General features: G+C 42.9%; 1 protein-coding gene across 2 annotated transcripts; it reads right to left on the reverse strand.

Annotated features, from left to right (window-relative positions):
* Positions 1 to 803: 803 nt before the first annotated feature.
* On the reverse strand, positions 804 to 24,167 carry tmod2 (tropomodulin 2). Of its 2 annotated transcripts, none has more exons than XM_042061229.1 (10): positions 23,993 to 24,167; positions 16,971 to 17,148; positions 16,539 to 16,695; positions 8,333 to 8,455; positions 7,538 to 7,612; positions 7,243 to 7,373; positions 7,047 to 7,154; positions 6,467 to 6,610; positions 5,954 to 6,098; positions 804 to 3,241 (listed from the first exon to the last, which is right to left on the reverse strand). In XM_042061229.1, exons 2-10 carry the CDS (start codon positions 17,094 to 17,096, stop codon positions 3,213 to 3,215), a joined length of 1,038 nt encoding a protein of 345 aa, XP_041917163.1. In that variant the 5' UTR covers positions 17,097 to 17,148; positions 23,993 to 24,167; the 3' UTR covers positions 804 to 3,212. The 2 variants fall into 2 exon arrangements, with proteins under 2 accessions (XP_041917163.1, XP_041917164.1); XM_042061230.1 differs by lacking the exon at positions 23,993 to 24,167 and adding an exon at positions 20,849 to 20,904.
* Positions 24,168 to 25,348: the final 1,181 nt, after the last annotated feature.

Raw genomic sequence — 25,348 nt, forward strand, 5'->3', positions numbered from 1 at the left:
CCTTTTAAGGTGTGACAGCAGTTAACTACCAATATGTGGCGTAAGTAGCCACATAAGTAGCCTACGCATACAGCTGCTGCTGCTGCAATAACATCATTAGGTTTCACAGGGGTAAGCACCTTAGCTTCACCACAAGATAAACTTTACTTTTTGTGACATTTAAATTCATATCAATGTGACACACATGGCTATAACCACAAGCTGTCTTCTCAAATGCTTGCATGTAGCGTTAACACATGTTACAAACCCTTCTTCTCTAACAGCTAGAACTCCCTTTCAACACTGGAGATATGTATCAGTCTAGGGTGTCAGTTTCATATACAAACAACTTTAAAAAAATAAAAATAAATGTGCTATTCTCGTCTCTTCTAATGGTCAGTAGAAACAAACTCATTTGAGGCGGTCAACTCAGTTTGGAACAAAGTTCAGTACGTGGGCCCAAACAATCGCAGTATTAAGATAAAGCAGTGCTCTCTCTGTTCTGGCAAAAGTGCACAGGATGACATAGCTGCATTACATCATCTTCCAGGCATGAGCAAACAATCATAGAGACTGGATTCAATTAGAGAGCCACCACCTGCAGGCTCTCCCCAGCTATATATATGTTATATGACTTTATAGGAATCACCATGAAAGCTCCCTCTTAACGGCAGGGACAGACGTTTTTGCACTGCTTATGGTACACATACAATTTTACATATCAATCGCAACAGCATACAAGTTTTGAATGACTGCTTTAATGACAGTTTAAGTTCTGTCAGCTACGTGTTCACAGCATGAGGGAAACATACAGGAGACTACAGTGATACGTAAAAACATTTATTATTCAGAATGTTTCATTCTTTTTACAGTGCCACAGAGCCATGGAGTTAATAACAGTACATAATATTTCCTCTTCTTGAGTCCAGAGTTGAAGTATTAAGGTAAAAAAAAAATCTGCGGAGAGTGCCTTACCACTGATATTTATTATTCTATATAGATATTTGTATTATATACGAAGGGGTGGGAGGAGTTTCTGTGAAGAGGTCTTGAGATGGACATCTATATTACACATCAAAAGATCAGACATTTCACAGGGCAAGGGCCATTTCACTCACGTGTGTTTTATATAAGCATGATCCAGCTACCCGAAAAGGGAAAAAAAAAAAAAAAAAAAAAGCAAAAACACCTGACATCATGGCTCAAAGCACAGATGTACAAAACCTTAAAAATTAATTGCAATACATACGCTCAAGTTTACAGACAAAAGACAGACAGAAAAACAGACAAGCATGATCACAAACGTGCTGATTGGTCCACAAGGCTATGTTAACACATCTCTCTTCAAAAAGAGGTGTAAACAAACAATAAAATGGAATGCTAAATTGGTCTGAGTGTTCACATCTAAAGCATGCTCACGTGTTCCTGTGAAAAAAAGATCTAGCCAATTCCTGTTGACCTCTTACATAAAAGAACAGCATACTTCTGCTAGCATCCTATATAGAAACACAAAATGTGTATGTGTGTGTTTGCGAGAGTAAGAGTGTATGTGTATCTGTGTGAGGGAATTGTTTCCGCCTTAGTGGTGTGACTGCCTGGGAGGCCAGAGACCTTGTCCACAAGGTTATCCCAGCATTTAGCTCTACAATTATTACCACAGTTGTCTCTGAATGGAACTCCCTCCATCCTTTAAGCTAGACATTACAGCAAAAATAGTAAAAGTACAATCCAGATCCAAAACTAAAGGAGACCACCAGTGTTCATGAGCTGCATCAGTCTTTGGCATAGGTAGACCAGCTTTAGTCTGGTTACTCATTTGAAACGCATTAACCTGATCTGTTCTTTTTATTTATTTTGTTTTTCCTTTTAAAAATTACCATGTGGTCTAAACGCAGCATTTAAAATCCTTCAAATCAAACAAGATCCTAATTGTCTAGTTCCCTTGTCCCTTGTCAGGGGAAAACAACCCATAAGAGATTAAAAAGAAGCGTATAACAGCGAGGGCACTTCAGTAGAGAGGAGACTATGGTTCAACAGTAAAGCCTGCTCTATAGGCGCACGTCCACTCACAGTCCCTATCTCTCTGACTTTTCACTTTCACTCCACACACATACATGCACTCTCGCGCACACACACACAAACAGACTCTCGCTTACACACACCAACACTGAAAGCTATTGTGCCGTTATCCATATGTGTGAGTGTGACACGTCGGATAAACACACCACAGGTGGGGCAGTCAGCAGTGATAAGACTGCTCAGTGCTGACGCCAGCACGGAGGGCTGTGCTGTATTTAACCAGCAGACATGTCCAGTCAAGCCTAGGTGTCTGACAGAGTCACAGTCCTCCGTCACTGACCATAGCAGCTGATGCGCTTCTGCCCTCCACCCACAGTTGCACTGTGGAACACAAAGGAGATGAAGCAGTCCAAGCTCATGTGCCAGACATAGGAACCCGGTCTCTCCCTACTGACACTGAGACTAGCAGAGATACACTGAAGACTTCAAACTTGGATCTCTACACCGAGTCAGCCACAAAGCCCCGTGAGCACTCATCAAAAGATGTCCAAAGCTCAGTCTAAGAGCATGCTTCCATTTCCCACCTCTTGCAGTGAAGCCCGAGAGGGTCATTAGAGGTCAGCTTTTAGAAATGGGCCTGAGAGGTCCAGTTATCACCTGGCCTGGATGGATCAATAATATCCTCTTTACTCTTCCTGTTAAACGTGATCTTAAAAGTTGGCTCTATAGAGCTAGAAGCATGTACTGATGATGAAGGATTTCTACAGTCCTGTAAGCTGTAATCATCCTATCCTAGTTTTCAGCAGAGTACAAAAACAAAACAGAAAAAAAGAAATACCCAAATTAACAAAAACATTAACAAGCCAAAATGTCTCGCACAAGCAAGACAAGAAAATGATGAAAAACAAATGGAATGACAACTCTTGAAAAAAAAAAAAAAAATATCACAGCTGGAATGATAATATATAACATATAATAACAGCAAAAACCGAAACACAAAATTTAAATGCAAAGAAAAGAAGAGGGCTGTTCCAGTTATTTCCCTTCTTCATGGTGGTGCTCTGGTTGTTGAGGACGCCTTGTTGCTCCGAGAGTTTGGCACAAGACTGGGGAGGTGCAGTTGAGTCGGGGCGGAGGAGCGGGGGGGCAGGGGGAGGTTTGGCAGGCAGGCGGGCGGGCGGGCGGGGACGGAGTGGGGTGGCCGCACAGCATGTCTACTCCCTCTCCATTCGTTTCCGGCGCACTGCAGAAGCAGGACAGAGATATTGGTCAGGTTATTTCTCAGCACCCAATCGTGTTGCCTTAAGAGATCTGTGGGCGTGTGGCGTAGCTGCCTGTGGTTGTGAGGGTCAGCTGTGTCCAGCCCATGCTGCTGTGTTAGATCCACCAGAGTCACTCTGGACAAAACGTATTCACTACATTTAGACCAAAGACAAACTAGTGAAATTGAAACATGCACTGTGAATTGTGACCTGTAATAAAAACAGACCATAAGTCAGAAGCTAACCGATGTCTGAGATGATATGAGGAATTATATGAGCCTGCATTCACAGAGGCTTAACAAGAATGACATTTAGAAATGAACTTAATAAGTATATTATAGCAGTCCCAGACATACAGCACCTGACTCGATTTCATTCTGCTCAATGAGATCACTAAATAATGGATTCAATGAGAAGGACACTCAGTGAAGTGCCAACCTCACCAGATTTGTAACAGATCCTCTACCAGGGAGGTTTCCTTTTCACCCATGTCTGTTTGTTTGTTTATTTATTAATTGTTTATTTGTACCCTGGAAATCCAGAGGTTTCGAAAAAAGAACAATTTGAATTGTCTTTGCGAGACACTCTGGCAATGAGTAATGATGCATGTTACTTTTACCCCTTGCATCGTGAGGAACCAATCACATCGGTGTATCTGATATAGGCGGGCCATGTGGTGAATTAAAAAGATAACGACAGCATTGCAACGAATCAGTTAGTAAACATTGGTCGTAGTGTTATCCAATTGCGTCGAAGTCCGGAATCAGTCAGTAAACACTGGTCGTAGTGTGATCCAATTGCGTGCAGTGAGATATTCAAATGTATGCTTGGTGCCGCCCCTCGAGTTGGGCCATTTTCATTATTCGTGGCCAGACCCTTAATCTTTCTAGATTACCAGGGTCTGGATTTTCCAGGCTAGTTTATTTGCAGGATGTTGCAAAAACTACTGACCCAATTTTCATGAAACTTGGTAACTCAGCAAACGGTACATTTGGGAATGTGTGTATTTGAATGTGAATGCTGTATTTAACAACATTAGCCAATTCCACACATTTACACCAATTTTCATGATAATCCAGCGAGTAGTTTTTTTTTTGTGTAATCCTGCTTACAAACCAACAAACGGACACAGGTGAAAAAATAACCTCCTTGGTGGAGATAACAAAGATGCTGCAACTTCTTCAAGGTCTTCAGTTTAATCTAGACTAGCTGTTTCTGTGTGATCAAGCGCCTGTACTACCGTAACGTCTGAAAATCAGCTCAACCCTTCTTTGAGCAAGCAGCAGTAGTCCTGAAAATAATCCCAACTCATACTTAGTCAGAATCTGAAAATGCTTTTGCATCCAAATAGAGGCCTTTCAGCGTGAGCCAGGTTAATATCTACTCCCACACACGGCAAGATTTCACTGTTAGGGAACACAGTTAAGAGGGCATGCTCCAGTTTCAGGGCCAATGGTCACTACCATGCGCAAACCAGATACCCGCGTGACAGGGGCCACCCCAAATAGGCGTCTTGTCTGAGCTGGACACCTAGGCCGCAGAGGGTGCTGTGAGGTCATTACCCCACCCACAGCAGGGCAGCTGCAGGGCTTCAACAGAGAGAAGACATGCAAACAGCAACAATAAACAAACTAAACAAAAACAAAACAGTTTCACAGAAGGGCTTCAGTCTTCACCACGGCAATGAGATCCACAACACAAACAATCACTTATTCACAAGAGTCTGTAATGCAGTTAAATGATTAGGATGACTTCCAAAAGCAGACAGAACAAAAGATCCTTCTCCTCTGTCCCCAGATTCATTTAAAGGTCTGTGAGACTAGAACTTGGCCAGCCTGTGTAATGGCCCTGAAGAAGCCCATGGGGAGGAACTCATCAGGGAGGAAATGACTGAACACCAGGGACTTAAGGCACGAATCCCCAGCTCACTTTCCCACACATCCCATTACTTGTCTGGCCCAACAGCAGTCGAATAACGCTCTTCAAGTTATGTTGAACGGTTAGTCAAAAAGTGATGAACACATTTATTGCTGGTGGCAACTATTTTTACACAAACTTTTTCTTCTCCAGTTAATAACCCAATTTTCGATTAGTGTTCCATTATTAATGGATGGTCTTCCTGGTCTTTTATTAATTTGATAAATCGGCATCCTTCTCGGAAGACCATCTGGGCTTTTATACATACTGTAGTAAAGCTGCCTGATCTCTGGCAGAGCTAGAGTACATCAGTACATGCGTCTAGCTCTATAGCAAGTGGTAGGACAGTTTCACCCACATCCTGCACTAGTTTGCAGTGATTCAAATGTTCCAATCCTTCAGAAATGTTTTATTTTGTTTGTTAAATGGCTAACACAACCAGATACAAACAATTACTGCCAAAACAGGGTGTGCCCATACAAGACTACACAATGACTTCCTGGGGGTGGTTTACTTTTACTTTTTTTTTTTTAACCTAGATTCAGGCGTATACTCAATAATCAAGTGATTCAAGTGAAGCACTATTTTAACTACCCATCTATCATGTCATATACAGCAAACACAGAGATAATGTCCCATAGAAACCAGAGATATGAAGTCCACAGTTGGCATCTCTAGAAAGTGACAGCAGAGAGAGCAATGATGTGTTGTTTGCCAGGTAATGTGTGTCTGGCGTGAGAGGTGAGGGGCTCTGGTCCTCAGAGCGGTGCTCTTACCCAGGTCGTTGTTCTTGGTGATGGCTGCTGCTGCTCTGGACCTTGGGCCTTGCTGGGTGAAGTGGTAACCAAACTTGATGATGCTCGTGTTCTGCTCCAGCATCTTGGCGATGTCCATCTCTGCATTGGCTCCCAGCTGCTGTCGCTGAGGAACGGACAGACAAGGAGAGGGTCAGCCTGAAAGGCGCTCAACTGCTTCATAAAACTGTACGCAGGATAGAGTGGCTTCTCTGGCCCAAAACGTCAGTAATTTCAGTTGTTGTTCAGTCGTCACAGATCATGTTGTAGAAAACACCTGTCTGTACTTGCCACGACAATCATAAATACCATTCAATACAGGCCTCAATTCTACTTTTGGGTCCCCTGCAAAGAAACAATCTAGCTTTGCTTCAAGCACATTTAAATTGAAATCAGTATAATTGAAATGCACTTGATTAGGGATGTCAATGACTAGTTCATTCAGGTAAAAATAGGAAAACTTCTTTGCGAAAAATGTTTAGATGCTGTCAATACCTGGTTGTCAATTTTGATCTCTGTGAGTGCGTCATTGTCCCTCAGGGCTTCAACTAAGGCCTGAACACCGGCACTGGTGATAAAGTTAGACTCCAGGTTGAGGCTCTTCAGGGTCTTGTTCTCTCGCAGCATGTCACTAAATGCCTGTCCAGAGAGAGGAAACATAAGACACTTCATGATGTCCCACTGTTACACTGCCAGTGAATGTGAAAGTAAACACAGCCCAAGGGAACAGGATGTGAACCTGCAGGGCCAGTAAATGTGCCCATTCATCCATAAATCCCAACAGGCTCATGAAGAAAGACAGGTTTTGTCAGAACAGAGCTCTTTTAGTAAGTCTTGGAAAGGGCTTCATAGGCACCATATTTCTGAGAGTGTTTCAAGAAAGCAATCAGTATGTAATAATGGGTTTGGTAAAGTTCTACGTCTGTATAGAAGATCAGCAGAGCCCAGCTGCAGTGTAAATACAGCACCAGTGAAACCGAAACACAAAAGCTTAGGCTGTTCTTCAACTGTGAGCTGGTTTATTTCTCGGCTATGGCAGAGCTCCTACAGACAGCTCTCCCCTGACGCAGCTTACCACGGCGATGGGATCGTTGCTCCGTGTGGCCGCCAGGCTGAACTTCTTCACATGCGTATTCTTCTCCATGGCCTTGGCAAAGTCCTTCAGTGTGGGTATAGGAATGTTCTAGAAGAGAACACTGTGGTGTTAGAGCCTTTGCACAGCAAGATATCTGGCTTGTAACCCAGAGCATATACTGCAGTTAGTACTATACCTTGATGTTGTTGAGGTTGACCTCCGTCAAAGAGGAGTCATCTGACTTTATCCGCTGCAGCGTCTCTTCGACGTTGGTCGGGTTGGGCGGCTCATCAAAAACAGGATTGACTTTTTCACCCTTGATGATGTCTACCATGAAAGATGAGATTAAATAGGTTTCTATGGTAATCCCTACACCCTGGTAGAAGTCATTATTTTGGTAGTAGATATTGGGAAAGGGTTTGGCAGTAGTGTAATCAAGGATTCAAGGAGTTTTAAAATGTAAAACATGCAGTGAACTGTGGCGTACTCACTGTTGTAACCGCCTTTACTGCTGGTCCCATCGTAGCTCTGTGTACTTGTCACTAGTGTGTGCACCCCAAGGATCGCTGTTAGAAACACAAACACAAAAAATAAATCTTCATAAGTATGTAAAGCATAATGTTGATGGAGTTTTGGTGCCATCGTTTGTCCTCAAAATCTGTAAGTGGGCTGACAGAGAACACACAAGCTGACGTGTGGACAGGATGAGCAGCAGTAGTGTGTTTCCCCAGTGGATTAAAGGGTGGGGTGATGTTCCATTGTTTTCCATAACAGACATGTGGAAATGTATTTTTATGCACGAGGGGGCGAAACAGACCCAAAAGTAAAGGAGACGTGGGCTGGCCCTGCGGGTGGGAACGCTGCATTAAAAAGGGGGCCGCCCTGGGGAGCTCGATCTGGCTTTTTAAAAGGGGCTTTCTCAGTTTCTCTACACAGAGCACTGAAAGGCTCTGGTGAACAGACTGCAGAGTTACAAGCACAACTGACATCAGAGACAAACAACAAAAGTGGAAAAAAAAAAAAGAGACGTCTACTCCTCCCTGCAGCCAGGTCCACTGAATTAGACTCCCTAAAAGCTTTGACTCCAGAGTCCCTCAGCAAGTGAAGAGGAATGGCTAGGCTGGCAACTGAGGGTCCTTTGTTAGGGTTGCCCCCTTTCCCACACGGTCTGTCTATGTGAGTGGGCCGTTTGTTTCTTAAACTTAAATGTTCAACTTGCAGGACATACAATGTCTTACTGTTGTCCTGGCACAACAGGAGACACTTTGTTCCCTCAATCTTCCTACCTGCAAGGTCACAGAGCTCTGTGTCTGTGGCACTGGAGAGAGCTTCTTCTAGTTCAGGGTCAAGGGTCGTCACATCCTCCTGTCGGGTTTCCATGGGCTTCTGCTTGGGCACCCACGCTTTTCCTGGGGGAAAGAAAACAACGATAAGTCTACGTTCTCTCACACACACACACACGCAATAATGTTTTTTCACCTGAGTGGCCTGTGTGGTTTCACTACGAGCACATCAACTGCATCAGGCTGTAAGCACATGGTTAAGCTTAAGCACAAAGACTCTATTCTGCAAGGGCCGCTGTCACACACAGCGTGTCTGTTTTGTGCTTCATGAGTCCGAGTCAGAATCAGCTGTGAGAGCCCAGTCAGCTGTAAGACATCACCATGGGGACCTGGCTCATCCAATATCAAGAAGAACCAAAACTAATGTTGAGTTGCGCCAAATGAGGCAATCAAGAAGATCTTAATCTGCCCAAGTTGTCAGTCACCTGAGGTCATGTGTTAATGCTTAGAATACACTATTTGTCAAACTCACAGGGGAAAGAACAGGAGGAGAGTTCACTGTGTCTGATAAGCGCACATCTTTTTTAGCTTTTAAAAAGGAAGACAAATACTAGAGCTGAACTCAAACAAAAGGAAGAGAAAAGACTTTGCAAAGATGTTATTCTATTCCACCTCATCCTGCTCTAGTCTTTTGCGTCTTGAAATAAATAAACTAATCAAGCTGAGGTACAGCTCACATCTGGTGCCGGAGTGCATCATCTGTACTGGGTCCACTGCACACACTTTCCATTAAAACCAGAAACGAGCTCCTACAGCAAAGCCAGCAGAAACCACAACATGCGATCACATTTCCCATCAGCCTTGGCTTTCCAGAGTGACTCACTCTAGTGCCAGACCCAGCTGCGTGCTGCTCTCCTCTCCATCCCCAGAACATGCTGACCATTGTGGAACCCAAACCCCCCCTCACTGTCTCTCTGTCATAGCTTTCTGCAAATTGCTTTGTAGCGGAATAACCATGGTGACACTCCACGTCCCTTTATTAGTGCTCGGGGAGTGTGGGTTAAAGATTTCAAACTCAGACCTACAACAGGCTTCATATCTCTGATGTCACTCACTGCTTGCAGAGCACTTTTCAAAGAACTTTCAAATGGAAACACACATCTGCTTTTAAGATGAGCACCACACTAAAGGATGTGCTGTTCACTTGGTTGGTGCTTTGCATTCTGGTTGACAGCTTCTCTACACCATGATCATTACTGTGTCTGCGAGTCGATTTCATTTGAAGAAACGTGATCTACGGGGATAGACTTTCAGCTCTGTGCAGATAGAGATAGTCGTCTACTGCAGTGCGAGCCAGTGATGTCCAGGGCGCATGACCACCCCACACAATGAAGCTGGGTGCTGTTGAAGGTGGTTGGGGACATGTTAGCACCTACACTGGGTACACTGCACTGACCGATGACAAGCTTCCCTGGGGCCTCTCTGATAGGAGCTGCCTCCATCTTCAAGAAATAGCTCACGTTAAATGAACAGGATAGCATTATACGTATTTTGTAAGTAACAAAGTTTTCCCTACGGAAGTCGCAGGCATAGAGATTTTAATCAGCACTGATACTCTTGTTGATACTCATTATTAGTTCTTTTTTATCACCATCTATCCATCTTCTATCTATCTATAAATGACAGGAACATCTATCTGTCTGTCTAAGTCGCATCTCTCTCGAACCGTTTGTCCAATTGATTTCAAATTGGGCAGGTGTAATGCAAAAGATATTGTTGAATATATCGGTAAAAGTAGCAGACATTGCCTTTCTCTGCTATACTGTAGCCACTCCCCCTCTCACACAGCACAGCACAGGAACAGAGACAGAGGGTAAGCAGAGTTTTGGCAGCACTGAATCAAGATGCATGGATGCTGATCATGTCTGACATCAACAATGAAGACTCCCTGTATGCAGTTTGCTTGCATAAAATGATTCCACAGATTTTGCAACAACACACCAACAAACACGGGTATGCAGTGGCTTTTTAAAATTACATAAAAATGATGTGTAATAAACTGACACATCGAATATCCCAGGCTACTTTGGACTTGAGACTTTAAATAAACCAATGACAATTCCGACTGCAAGGTCCCAAATTCAAACAGGCGATAGGCTAATGGTCCCGAATTTAAGGACGTTTCAGAAAGCCACACAGCTAGACAACTAGTGGCAGACAGAGCGACATGTCACTAATGCTACCACTGTTTTTGTGCTAAGACTGTTTTTGAGTCACATCGTTGCAAATCTCATATGATGAGAAAATGGTTTGTCTTCTATATACTTAAGTTACTCAAAGCTTTAGGCTTATAATTCGATCAGCTACAGACGAGTGGCAGACAGAGCATGATGTCACTTATTACAGGCTACCAGAGATAGTGGTAGTGGGAGTCACATTGTTGCAAATTTCATACTATGATGCTCATTTCACAAAATAGTCGGTCTTCTCGATCAGAAAGTTATTCAATAAGCTTAACAATAAACATATTAGGGGAGTCACGATTCTCCAAATCCTCGATTCGATGTAATTTTCGATTTTAAAGTCACGATTCGATTTTCAATCTTTTTTTAAAATATTACTATTAATGCATTTCTTATATGTTATTCCCTTTTTTTGGCCTTTTCCTTTTCTGTTTCGGGGGGCTTTTATTTTGAAACCGCTTTTTATTTTGAAACGTTCCAACCATGAGGTTGTAATGTAAACAGAACTAACATTAGGCTAAAACAGAGACGTGAACATAGTGAAATGAAACAACACAGAATGATAATTTGATTGTTTCAGCACACTCCGAAGAGACCCAAGGTTAGTGTTCATGGAATATGTACTTATCAATGTGCATTTTAAACCTTAAAGTAAATTTGGACTGTAACTAGATCACCTTTTCACTTGCTCAGTTGAGTAGACTAAGTTAGTTTTAATTGACGTGAATGAATGAATACTTCCACACCGGTGATTTAAAAGTAGCAAGAGGGGCTTTGATTTCGGTAGGTTGATGTGTATATTTTAACTTGCTGCTGCCTAAAATTAGAGGAGTGTAGGACGCTGCAGTTCAGCACGTGCGTGCATGTTTGTGCGTCTTGGCATAGCCTACATGCTGGATGTGACATTGGGGGTGTGGTTGCATCGTCGATTCGAAGTTCGAGATTGAGATGTAATTTCGATCGATTTCGATATAAAATCGAAATCGTGACACCCTTAAAACATATGGCCTTAATTAAACACATGGCATTTTGATCTGTAAAAATGTCCCATGCAGCCATGCCTAAATTATGCTTACTGCATATTAATTAAAGGCTAATATATTATATTATATAATATAATATTCAGTATTCATTATTGAATGCTTACCTGGAATGATGTTTTTCCCCCCCCCATCATCCTAATTTTAAAGCAGGCATACCAGCAGGCATGTAATATATAACATTTTTTACAGGAATGGCATGCATTTTAAAAATAACAATCATTTGAACAGGTGTATTGATTGGCCATTTCCTCTGTACGATTTTATTTTACTGACTACCAAGCATAGTTGGTGTGTGATTGTGTGTGTGTAAAGGTCGTCAAAATGTTATCAATGACAGAAAACAGCTGACGGGAGGGTTCAGGCATGTCAGAACTTTATGGGACAGTAAGATGCATTAGACTTGTGACTTCTGTAGAAAACACTGGTAATCTGACTCCATAATTAGACCTACAATATCACTAAACAGTTTATAAAACAAATGTTAAACACAAGGGCATGACACACCAAGAGTTATATGTATGAGAGGAACAGTTTAATACTCCAATACACGGTAGCTTAAATGTTACAGATGTCAAGTAAACACAAAACCAAACCTGGGATGAATGAGTGAGAGAAAAGGGGGAAGGGAAGACAGAGATAAAGAGTGTGAAAGAGTAGATGAGCAGGGCAGAGAAGAGAAGCCAAGCTCACAAACACTCTTAGGTGTTTGGTTTTATACACTGAAACTCATTCCAATACATTTGCCAGTGACCAATCCCTATGAGGCCCTAAGATAACACTATACCCCATTAATCAAAGCCCAGCAGAGATCACATTGGACTAGTTGGGCTATAAAACTATTGCAAATATTTCAGATTGCAATGAAACCATGATCAGTCTGCTGCCCATATAACAACAATCAATTAGAGACCAAGCATGAATATTTTATATTAATATACAGTATAATAACACAATACTTGAAATACCACTCATCTTGAGTCTCTCTGACCCTGGTGAAGGGCTGGGTTGAAATGATCAAAAGACACAGGAGATGCAATTAGCAGCATTGTGATCCCTTGGGTGCCAACAGTTCAAGCTGGAAAGCTGTGGTGTGACTTGCCTTTTTGGCCACCTGGGCAAATAACGTCATTGTCCATTAGATGTAATAATTTATTTGTATTTGTTATTTATTTATTTTATTCCAAAGCACTAAAAAGTATCGGTAACGTCAGAGCTTATCAATACTATGGTCTTCAATAATTTAGCCCCAGGACCTATGGATTTAATTATCCAGGGGACCAAGGATCCGTTTATGTGGTACAACCTCCACAGGATCCTGGCTGACCACACGAAAAGACATGGATTAAAATGCAGACGTCTTATCATGGAGGGCACGTTTCCAGAGAGCCCGGCCCAGGACTGGGTGGACATTCCTGTGTTTGTGTGTGCGTGTGTGTGCGCACCCTTCTCTCCTATCTGTGACTGGCATCTGAAGCTAGAGACTGGGCCTCCAGAGCAGTTTCCATCAAGACACAATATCTGAATCTTTCAGGAAACACACAAGAGGTCTCCCAGGAACAGGAACAAAAATGCAATGGAAAGGATAATGGCCATGTACAGGAATGCCACAAATCAACAAACATGCCGCCATACAAGAGAAGACGACGTTTGGACCCGAAAATATGGCCCAATCAAGTTTAGCAAGAGCCTACAAAAGGATGAGGTAGGTGGAAAACTATTTCTGTGGGGGGAAAACAGAATGAGTAATTCTTCAGCTCAGCAGGGGGAAGTTTCCCCTACGAGTGCACCCCCCCAGCAGACCCCTGCCAAGAAGAGAGAAAACTGTATTTAGAGTAATTACACTGACTGCATGACTGAAATTATGTTTATAAAACACTGCTGTTCCTGATGCACTCTGACATAAGCCCTCGTTAATCTTGGGAGTGGATACTGCTTTGGTTTACTTGTGCCATTCTCCGAGAGGCGTGAGAAAGAGTCAAACCAACTGCGGACCCTTTTGCAAAGTCAAGACGGGACAAGCTGAGAGAAAGCAGGCCCATTCTGACAGGACATGGAAATTGAGAGTGCCCATGATTCTGTGAGGATGTTTGAGCGAGATGGCACCGAGATTCCATAGAGCTGACGCTGGGAGCGGAGAGGAGCAGTCGCTCGAGACGCCACAAGGGAACACGGCGAACAAGGGCAGATTCAGCCGTTTCAAGGAAAGGGCACTTTCATGTGTCCTCAATTCAATCAGTCGTTCCGCTGGAAAGCACCTCTTTGTTAAGCACAGGAATATGTCTGTCTAGATTCCTTGATGTGTGTTGCCCTTGCTAAAGTATGTTATCTCTCTGGTGCTTTGAAAACAGAGTTAAAAGGGAGAGAGTCCCTCTTTTCTTAGTAGCTGACCAGGCTGGACAGAGCTTGGCAGGTTTCCATGGTGACCTGCAGTGGGTGGCTCAGCTACAACTGACCCTTTGAGTTTACACATGCTGCCTCTCCCTTCTCTCCCCTGCAGTGATGGACAGATGGCCCATTCTTTCTATCTCTTTCTATTTCTCCCTCTACTCAGCCGTTTCCCTCATTCTCTGGCTCTCCAGGAGAAGGAAGTCGCCCTGCTCCCTTGGCCAGCATCGTGAAAGAGTACTGGCGTGGACCGGGGAGCTGCGCTAGGGGCCTGCGGATGGGGAGATTCATGAGCGGAGATTAGCATCCGCTGAAGAGCCTTGTCATCGTTAAGCTTTATTCATGGCTGCTGCAGTGCGGCCAGAGGCCTAGGGAGGAAGAGTAGAGTTCAAATGGTAGAGACTCGGACACTGCTGCACGCTGCTGCACGCTCCATACAACTCTATACAAGAAGAGACTGCCTGTGACAACACAATATAAGGGCAAGAAACCCTGCTGGATCAGGAAATGACCAAGTACACAATGAACAAAGCTTTTTGAAATAGCCTAGCATTTTTAAAAATAAAAGGACTCTGTGTTTGCAAGACATTAGCACAGAGAGTGAGGGTGTTGCCATAGCTCCGCAGCACAAAACAAATGCAACGCAAGACCACTGCATCAGTTCAGGCATAAACTTGAGAGGACTTTTAAACATGTCGGAAATGCCCAGAGTCCTGCGCCTGCACTGCAGAACAGGAGAGGGGTGGCTATTCCACAGGGGGCTAGCACTTCCTGTTTCCCCCTCACACACAACAATTACACAGCAATCAATGTCACTGGTCTGGCTCACAAAGGCAAACAAACAAGAGAGACCAATAGCAGAGAGAAAAATGCCCTGCAGTCTCACAGGCCACCAATAGCAGCCAAACAACTCATGCCTTATGGTTAAAGCATTTGCTGTTTACTTCAAAAAAACATACCAACTAAACATTTTCTGCATTAGTGGTAGTTCCATAGCACAAATCATTCATCAATCAGGAATTTGATAGAGTGGTTTCTGGACCAAAGGAGGAGGGGCCTTTGTGGTCACCCCACTAAACCTACCCCTCCGTCAGAGGAGGAGTGTAGAGACAGTGAGCGTTCACAAATCAGGCTCACTGCAGTCCTTGAATGATTTCACCTCCTCAGGCACCCAGTGCTTCAACCCCTGCAGTGCTGTGCTATGACGTCTCTGCCCTGACTCTTTTCAGGAAGACAACATTAGGAGAAAATTACTCATTTCCTGTTCTCAGTTTCTCAGTTCTCAGAGCCACAAAGTCAGACCCAAGAACCAGTAATAATTCTGCTCTTTTTTCCACTAGTCATTTTCTGTTAATACAATTAAATCTCAAATCACCTTAATCACTTATCTGTGACTGGGCTTTAAGCGGGCGATTCATCGTTGTGTTTTTAGAGCGGGACAGGGAAAGGACTGGGACTAGACCCAAGCGCCACAGCTTCCGCTTTCCACGCTGAGCCACGGCAGCGTCCAGCTCAGGGCCAGAGAGGAGCCCCCTTGGCTGGAGTGTCCTGAGTGCAGAGGGCAGGAATGTGTCAGAGGTCCATTTCTGACAGCAGCCGTTTATTTAATTCAGCTGCCCTCTCGCATCACCAGGGACCAATACTCACCACTCTGGAATTCCTCTGGACAAACTCCAGAACACAGCGTTCCATTACACCAAGATTTCTGGGCGTATCTCTCACATGTGTGTATATCCTTTTGCACCAAAGTCTGTTTCTCTCTCCCCCCCTCTCACACACAAAATACGACCCACGACTGTATATTCTCTGGCAGACTCTTGAAACACATCTGCCTGCATATGCACACACACAGACTCGGAGCTTCTGGAACAGCCTCAAAATTCATTACTCGTTCCACACGCTTCTTTGTTCCGTCTGAGAACCTACAGAGCTCTTTATGTCTGTGAGCGTGTAGGCTAAAGAAACCTCGCATTGCAAACTAGTAGAGACAGCAGTCAGACATCAGTAAGGGTGGAAACACTGTAATTCTATTAGAGTGTGCATGTGCTGCTTTAGAAGATTCCATCGAAGAATCTCCAGTTACCAACCTCATCCATAATTTCATTGTACGTTCATTCCCCTCTCTCAGAGAGTATGTGTGCGCATGTGTGTGTGAGAGACACTGCAGCTGGTTACATAAGAGGAGGCGGAGGGTGCATTGGTAATACCTGCAGTGCCAGCAGAGTGGGAATTACAACAGAAGCTGAGCAGCCCACACATCCTCAGAAAACACCAATCAGCCAGCTGCCACAAATGCACAGCAACACTCACTCAGTCCCACATGCCCAACTTTAAACTAAAACTAAAAGCCCAACAGAAGACTGAAAAACACACACACTAGATCCTACAATGTTACAAACTGCTACTGACACAAACAAACCAGAAAACATTTCACTCTAGCAGGTATGTGCTGATGGTGAGAAAAGCTCTCTTTCTTTCTCTTTCTCTCTCCATCTCTCTCTCTTTCTCTCTCACACATACACACACACAGAGGCTCACCTTTCCGTTCCCCTGTGAAGGGCACAACGTCTTCTCTATCTTTGTATTCCAGGGCTTCCTTCTCCAGATAGTTGAGCAGCCGATCTCTGTTATAGGGTCCTGTGGCTTGCTTCACTGTCTGGTCTTTCTGTCGCAGGCCAGCTGGCAACAGTGCATTCTGGAAGCAAAAAAAACCCCGGAATTATTAAAAACACAATGGTCTGCTCTTATGGTTTTGCCTTGGCAAGTTTATTCATGATAAATAACAAACATTTCAAGAGGCCTGAGAGGTATTTGCATAAGCAAATCAACAAACAAATCCTGGGCTGTCCAGGGCACATCTGTGTGAGACTCCAAACAAGTGCAACTTCATAGGCCTTAGAAAGTCAACCAGCAAGGCTGCAGACCAGAAGAAGAGAAGAAGACAACATCTCATCTTTCTGTGCTCCTTACCTCTGGGTCCATCTCCTCCAGAGCATTTTCCAGTTGTTTGAGCTCCTCTTCTGAGAGCTTGTCGAGGATCTCATCCTCATCTATCTCCTTGTACTTCTCCAGGTCTTTCTTGAATGGCAACGCCATATTTGCAGGGATACAGTCGTCTGGTAATGTTAAGCCAGAGATGGGGGGATTCCTTAATATGAAAAGAAAAATAAATACCGTGAGAGGGTATAACATATAAGAATATCTCTTTGCCATCACTCCATCTGAGGCATGAGGCATGTGGTTAAAATTTGTATAGCACTCTTGATCATCAGCTGCGTGAAACCAAGGCAGAATGAATGAAAGGTCACTGGCAAAACTGATCTCTTTAACAGTTGTCTGAGGCACAATGGCAGCATTCATGCTAAAAAAAAGTACCAGATTCTCTGGACAGTCACACTCAGTTCATGCTCAGTAAAAAAAAATATCTCCAGATTTAAGCCGAGTTAGGGTCAGTTAGAAATTACAAACATGCATGCCCCCTCAAAATGATTAATCTTGCAAAATTCATAATAAAGGGGACAGTGAATTACTTGACAAGACTGAGCAGTAGGCGTACACAGCAGGACAACAATGCAGAATAGAGTACGACTAAGTGAAGGAGCGGAGATCACAGATGAGCATGGGGAGTCAGAGAGAATATACTAGACACTCTCTCCCATGGTCACTTGTCAAGAATGAGCTCGTTTTTTCCACATTTCCAGCAGATGTTTGCCATTCTCCAGCCACAAGCGGCCTGTCTCACACACACTTTGACCCTGCGCTGGAACACTCCCTCTTACAACATCTCATTCCCATCCCTTGGTGACCCAATGCTGAACCCCACTCTTCCTGCAGCTCATCTCACAAGAGGAACACAACAATTGAGTGGGGGGTGGGGGTGGGGGGGTCTACGCACCAGGACACTGTTCATGCATGTGTTACTCATTACCTCTAGTACATGAACACAGAAACTACCCGACTTATCTCATTAGTTGAAAGCTCCTTTCCCATTGCCGCACTGAGAACTGTTTTTATGCCTGCCGTAATACACGCAAGGGCACTGAAAAGGTCATTCTTTCCAAGTGACACACTGCCTTTAAAACAACTATTACAGCAACATTGCAGCCAGCATAAAAAAAAAAATAAATCACATTTAAATGTGCAGTTCTCTATAAAAACATCATGGCGAAGACGAGGAGAATCGTAAACTTCAGAACGCGATGACAGAGGACATGAAACATGCAACCAGTGCTCTTGCATAACACCACATCATTCATTGGTCACAGCAATACACTACAGGGCGCTCTTTTATTAGATGAGAAAAAAACAACAACCATACAAACCCCAACTGCCTTTCCTAGTGTAATTCAATCCCAAAAACACCATCTTGTGACGGTATACCATATGTCATCCAGGAGGTCTTGATCCTATGTGCTTTAGAGGGAGGTCATGTGGGAAGGCTGTTTGAGGGCAGGGTGGCGCTTACACTGAGCACACCACTAACACTCAGTTTTGGTGAAAATGGAAAAATAACACGTGGCACTCGGAGGCAAACGAAGGGCTGTTGTGATAGTAAACATGAAGGGACCCGGAACACTGTAACTCACTTCAGGCAGGCCTGACTGTGAACCACTGTGATCACTGCAATGACAGCCCAAGGTTAGATCACCGCCTGGCTCCAGTCCCCAAACATAACACACACATACGTTGCTAGCGAAAGCTTACGCTCTTCATTTCCTACAAACTGTAATGGACCTGGACAACAGTCAAGTCTGACTATGATAGAAACCAAACTTAAATGACGCCATGCCCCTGTGCTTGTGAAATACATGAACACTGCAGATGAGCTTCTGCTTTCTAAAACGATCAGAAGTTAAAAACCCAGCCCAGAGAAAGTTGCTTTAATCCCAGTATAGGACAGTTTTCTATGCTCTACAACTCCATTCGTATCAAAAGCTCAGGCTCATTTTCCACTATGCGAAGACAACACTGCAGCAGTAACATACAGGCTGCAGTAATTCCAGCTGTTCCAACAACACAATTTATGATACAATGTCTCCAAGGACACAATAAAGTTGGATTCATGCTAGAAATATTACTTGCACCTGCAAAAAATGAAGGATGTGAGGTCAGTGGGTTTGGGCTGGCCCTACGTCTGCAGCCGACCAGTAGAGCTAAACCAGTCTAATCTACCAGAACATAATGCTCTTACGGGAAAGTCGTTTGTTTACCGTCAAAAAACAGGAGGGACACGTTTACCTACAGAACAAGGCAAACACAGGGAAACGCTGGGGGGGGGGGGGGGGGCGATATGGACAAAAAATAATATCCCAATATTTTTTGTGATTTTGACGATAACGATAATTAGTCGATATCCTTTATCCTTGCGTTATTTATTAAAATAGCATCATTACAATAATAACCAATAACCTAATCTGTGACTTTTTAACCAAATCAACCAATGCATTGTCACGTCACACATTTTCAATTCTGCCCCCACTTGTGTGTGTGGCAATGACATGGTCTAGCCAGCTACATTAGAGAAGATAAATAGGCCTAACAGTTTCCCAAGAGAAAGTCTGAAGCTGAAATTCCTTTCAAACCTTTAAATAGGATTCACTGTAAAACTAAGAGCAGATAAACAGAGTACATCTCAGTTATTTCCTTCTATGTTTTGTTTAAGAGCTATCACGTAGGCTAGCATTCCATGTTACAGAACTCGGGGAGCAGTGAGGGGTTAGGTGCCTTGCTCAAGGGCACTTCAGCCGCGGCCCACTGGTCGGGGCTCGAACCAGCAACCCTCCGGTTACAAGTCCAGAGTGCTAACCAGTGGGCCATGGCTGCCCACAATAATAATCGGTAAATGTAGATATTTAGACCGAACTTAAGTCCATTTACAAAAGAGTTACATGAGAATAGTTCTTTGTTTACAACTGACTATTAAAATACTCAAAGGCTAATGTTTTCTCTCCATATAATACCGTGTAGGAAAAAACGTGACTGTCTCATCGATGCTACTTGAACAGAAGCCGCATAAAATCCCAAGTAGGCTACTTTCGCTGCACAAAATAAACATTAGGCGTGTGTGGGACAACGTTGTGACCCACTAGTGATCACGTGACACTTGCTCTGCTGCACTTCTCCCGCATACACCTCCTGGGAATGTATAAGTCTTCAGTGCGTGATTTCAAGTGTTTCTTCCCCATAAGTAACTTAAATACTCGATAATGTCAATTTGCACATCGTTAAAACAACAATCACGATATTATCGCAGACGATATATATTGCCCACCCCTAGGAAACGCCCATCCTTCTTTAACCTATTGTGATGCATACAGATGATGTCAGCATCTTAAACTCCAGCTCTCTACTCCATACAGTCAACAAGTATCAGAATCATTGAATTTGAAGGGATTTCCACATTGTGTGACTTTTTTGAGTCGTCTATTATTGATGTAATGAAATATTAGGACTGTTTTTCCCCCACTGTAGCCAGCTGGTCAGTGTGTGCTGGACACCCGATAAGGAATCTGCATTGCTGACACACACACACAGATAAGTTCTATATTGCAACCAATAGAATGCTGATAATGCCTCATGTGATCAATGGAACGCCATTTTGCTCAACTCATGTAACTGTGTACATCCAGTGCATATCAGCTGCAATTGGACAGTACAGTGTTGAGCGTCCTTTCATAAAATCCAATAAACAAAATGCTCAATGCTAGGAAAATTTCCTTCAGCCCTTATTCACTTTTAACAGTTTCATCTTGGGGAACAAAAACAGCAAACTATATTTGTAATAATCATACATTTGGTTCATGTTTCCTTTGTCAAAAGATTTGTATGCAATGTGCATTCATCATTACCTTACAACATTCCCTGGTCCAAGGCAGACCTTCTACATTACTCCAACACTGAGTTTCAGTGGAAATTGTTCCTTAATACAAAACATGTTCCCCCAAGGGCCTACCCAGGAAATCCAGTCTCTGCGAGACACTCTGGCAATGAGTAATAATGCACGTTACTTTTACCCCTTGCATCGCGATGAATCAATCACATCGGTGTATCTGATATATGCGGGCCATGAGGCGAGCTAAGCAGATGACGACAGCACTGCAACGAATCAGTCAGTAAACATTGGTCATAGTGTTACCCAATTGCGTCGAATTCCGGAATCAGTCAGTAAACATTGGTTGATCCAATTGCGTGCAGTTGGTAACACTTTGAAGTTTCATGCTTGCATTTGAATTGTACTTCAGGGGTTCTGATATGGAATGACTACACTAAATATGGAATAATTACATAAAAATATAAATCTTTGCCATTTCTATTTCAATTGAATTGGTGTGTATAAGATGGACTATACATCTGCACAACTAATATTGGATAAAATAACATGATTATTCAATTTCTATGGATTCCTATGAATATGTCAAGACCCAATATGCTATATCTAGCATATTGCTAAGGATATGCACTGCAGCTAGAAGGCAGGGAAGCACCAAAGGCGGAGGAAGGGGAGGATGGCATTTTTGATTAAATTTAAGTGAGACATAGTTAGATTAATCTGACAATGTAAAGCACTACACATATTTTACATGAAAAAAGATTGTCATGTATTGTTTCCCAAGAGACCAAGCTTTCAAATGATGTAAAATATGACTATGCGACATAACAGTCTGATGTATAAAAATGATTTAGAATGTTGGGGGGAATGTTGTGGGGGAGGGGGGGTAACAGTCCCGCCCCCAGTCCTGCAGATTATTAAGAGTCGTGGAAATGATTTTTTTTTTTTTCTAAGTAATGCTTCCTCTCCTTACTTTTTTATTACTTTGCAATGCTTTTGGGTTGAACACGTTTGTGTTCTCAATAAAGACATAATATTGCATTTACAAGCTAAAATATGGCGAGGTAATGCAAATGTATTGTGAGAGACCACAAAAACAACTCGGGGAGGGGGGGGGGGGGGGAGAATACCACCCGGATTCTTATGGGGCTCTGTACAACTGTGGAAGGAAACAAGGGATTTTTTTCCCCATTATGACACCAAACAGATGGAGTAAGGCTAAAATTAGCCTTCCTCAGCTCTCTGGAGTGGCATGCTTCCATCCTCATTCATCTTCCGTACCCTACCCTCAGACTAACACAAAAGAGAGATGATGATGGTACAAGACATGAAGGAGACAGATGATCACCACATCACATGCACACAGGGCTTAATGCCAACAGGGTGCACACAAGTGAAACTTGGGCCACACCTAAGACATGGATCAATGGTCTGCATGCTGTAATCAAATACATGTGCATCAATGTGTCAATGTGATCATGTTAGTGAATGTCAGATCATTCACATGTATTCAAGTAATATCACATCACTCTACTGATATAATGATGCTGTCAAACCTGTTTACTGGGGAGATTAGTGGCTTTATGACCAAAGACTGCTTCTTCTGAATACAATTGAGAAGAAATAGGCCTAGACTACAATGCATATTGTTTAGCTGCAGGGTTCATTGTTTACATGGAGGACGACAGACACCAAATTAAATACGCAATGCAAGTAACATACATTTTACCATACCACTGTATTTCTTTCCAGTGGCAGGGCTGTAACACTACATAAAAGCGAAGCTCTCAGATTTCTTGGGTGCGTCTTAAATACAGCTCCCTCGCCCTTGTTTCTTATGTTGGACCACACCCTAGCCCAGAACTAATTCTGGCATTATCTCGACAGCATGGGTAATTATAAAAGAACAAGACAAAGAGATCGTGTAGTGTAGTATTGTTCTCGATTAGGTCCTCAATGTATCTGTAACCTACTAATTCATAATTTGTATATCTGGGACGGCGGCACAGATGAACCGCTTCATAGAAACTGGCGACGCAACGTAAGAAGGGCCGTGGAATTGATTGAAGTGTCAAATGCTATATTTATATAATATCGGTTGCGGACACAATAACTATGGTGCATATATTCGCCATTTACAACAGCTAATGTCTGACTGCGCGGCCGCTCAGCAGTTGCGAGAAGAGTATGGAATTCCATTCAGCAAAGAGCTCGTGCGTTCTCGCACATCAGACATGTCTCACTCGAAAGTGGGGATTGGCCATTCCAACAAAACAAAAGAATGAAACAAAGTTAACTGAAAGAAAGCTTCTTTTGGATAACTCAACAGGGTCAAGATGCGACAACCATTTATCAGCCATCAACCGGACTCGTCCAATACACTAATAATGTTACATTAATACGTTAGCTAGCCTAACATTGTCACTTAGCTAGCGACAAGCGTAGTCAAATGATTTCGCACAAAAATCCTCCAGAACTATCCACTATGCACATTTATGTATCTCAATTGATTCAATGGTCTAACACCTTAATGACTGTGGGCTGAATGACTGGACTGTTTATTTTTCCAAACTATCGAAGCTAGCTAACTCAGTCGAGTGAGTCATTGGTCATCGTTACGTGGGATTGAATCGCATCTTCCATATAACTTATAACGTCCCATATAACTTATAGCTATAATAGTGGTATGATACGATAGGTAGACTAGCAGGAAAATCAATCAAGTTAATATACGCTCATTGGCTTGCTGTTTCTAAAAACTGAGATTATGTCGCCTTATGGTTCACACATTATGATCCATAGCGGTTTACAACAATTCATCCATGGCATTGCCACAAACACAATAACGAAGGTAACGTTAACTTAACGTTAAACTTGACGTTATTGAGAAAGGTATACGCGAGTTGTCATATGTGTACGTTGTAATAATAGTAATGTGTTGATGTCTACAAAAGAAACAGATCACAAATCAATGTTTCTGAGAACACCTTCCTAGCAAGTGCAGAAGTTAGCTAACGTTATAGTGCCCTTGTATGAACGTGAGGTAGACACTGGCAACGGCAGCTTAGCCAGTTAGCCAGCTAGCATGGCTAGCAAGTTAGTCAACACCAAACGAGGCTACTTAAAACACAATCGTACAGTAAAATAAATGCGTTTTTCTTACCTAGAATTCTCCTAGTGTGTGAGCTCACCCCAGTACGACTTTGCTGACACTACGCTAAATCCAAGAAATCTTCCCAGTGTGAGATCCACTCACCCAAAGGGCGGTACCACAGGAAGCTATCAAGTGTTGCACGGAGTGTTGAACCAAAGAATTTCTAATTTCCGTAGACGGGCGCTGCTGGTTGTGCAGTCCTACAGTCAAGAAACAGGCAGGGCAGGAGGCGCCGTACGTAGTAATATTCCACCAATCAAAAGCAGATACGATTGAGACGCGCGTACGCCAAGGACGTTGGGATAGGTAGTTAATACAATTGTTAATACAATTGGGGCTATACTCTCCATTTCTTTAGTCATAGAGTTAGGCAAATATGGAATCTTAAGGGTTGAGGTGTTGATTTTTTCCTCTGAGCTATATTTCTGTACCCTCACAATTATTTTTACAGGGGTTATTTTGTGTTCCCTCAATTAGATTTGCACTCTCAAGGTTGAGGCTGCTGATTGATTGTCTGGTCTGAGCCATCCATCTTTTTCTCTTTCCTTTCCTTTCTGAGCCAGAAAACCACATTTTTGAGCACACACACAGGACAAGATTTACTGAGGCCGACCTGCTGTGAACCCACGAGGGTCTGGTTAGGCTAGCTCTCACACCAAGGGTGCAAGTTTGACAGTGTATTTTGCCGACATAGCAGGCACACTGTGACCAGAGTGAAGTCAGACGCATGAAGTGGGCAGATTAGGCCAAAGTTAATTAATAAAAGATAGATGGATAGGTCAGAATTGAACGCTGGTTGCATGTGTGTAGTAGTGAGCAGCTGGAAGTTGATACAGGTGCAAAACAAGTTAATTAGTCCATTGTGATGTCATAGTGCTAATACAAAGTCTATGGGGAAAAATAAGCTTGTTTTTTATTAATATCTCAAAAAGTATAAAGTTTACAAAAGTGAAAAATACATTCCCCACGTGTCCTTTTCAAGACCTACGTTACAAAGTTTGAACCAAGTTTCTACGTTAAATGGTTAAATCTTTGGAACACCTCTCCTTACTCCCATGGTTTTTGCTTAACTGCCTACTTATCATACGCCATGACATTCATTTTATTTCAGTTTGGATGTAAGATGATGTCACATGTCAATCTTTTGGAGACAGAGCTCTTGGTATTCCTATTATTATTGTTATTACTATTGGTGAAGCAGTGGTTGGGTCGGCATCTGGTATGCTGCTGACCCAGGCTCACTTCCCAAACCCGCCATTGTAAGTCTGTGATGCTGCTTTGGGAAAAAAAAGTGTCTGCTAAATATCAGTCACCTTTACATTTGCCTAAATCTTTTGACTTAAATTATAAAATTTGTGACAAACA

Source organism: Alosa sapidissima, chromosome 14, assembly GCF_018492685.1.
Source record: "Alosa sapidissima isolate fAloSap1 chromosome 14, fAloSap1.pri, whole genome shotgun sequence".
NCBI classification, from domain to species: Eukaryota; Metazoa; Chordata; class Actinopteri; order Clupeiformes; family Clupeidae; genus Alosa; species Alosa sapidissima.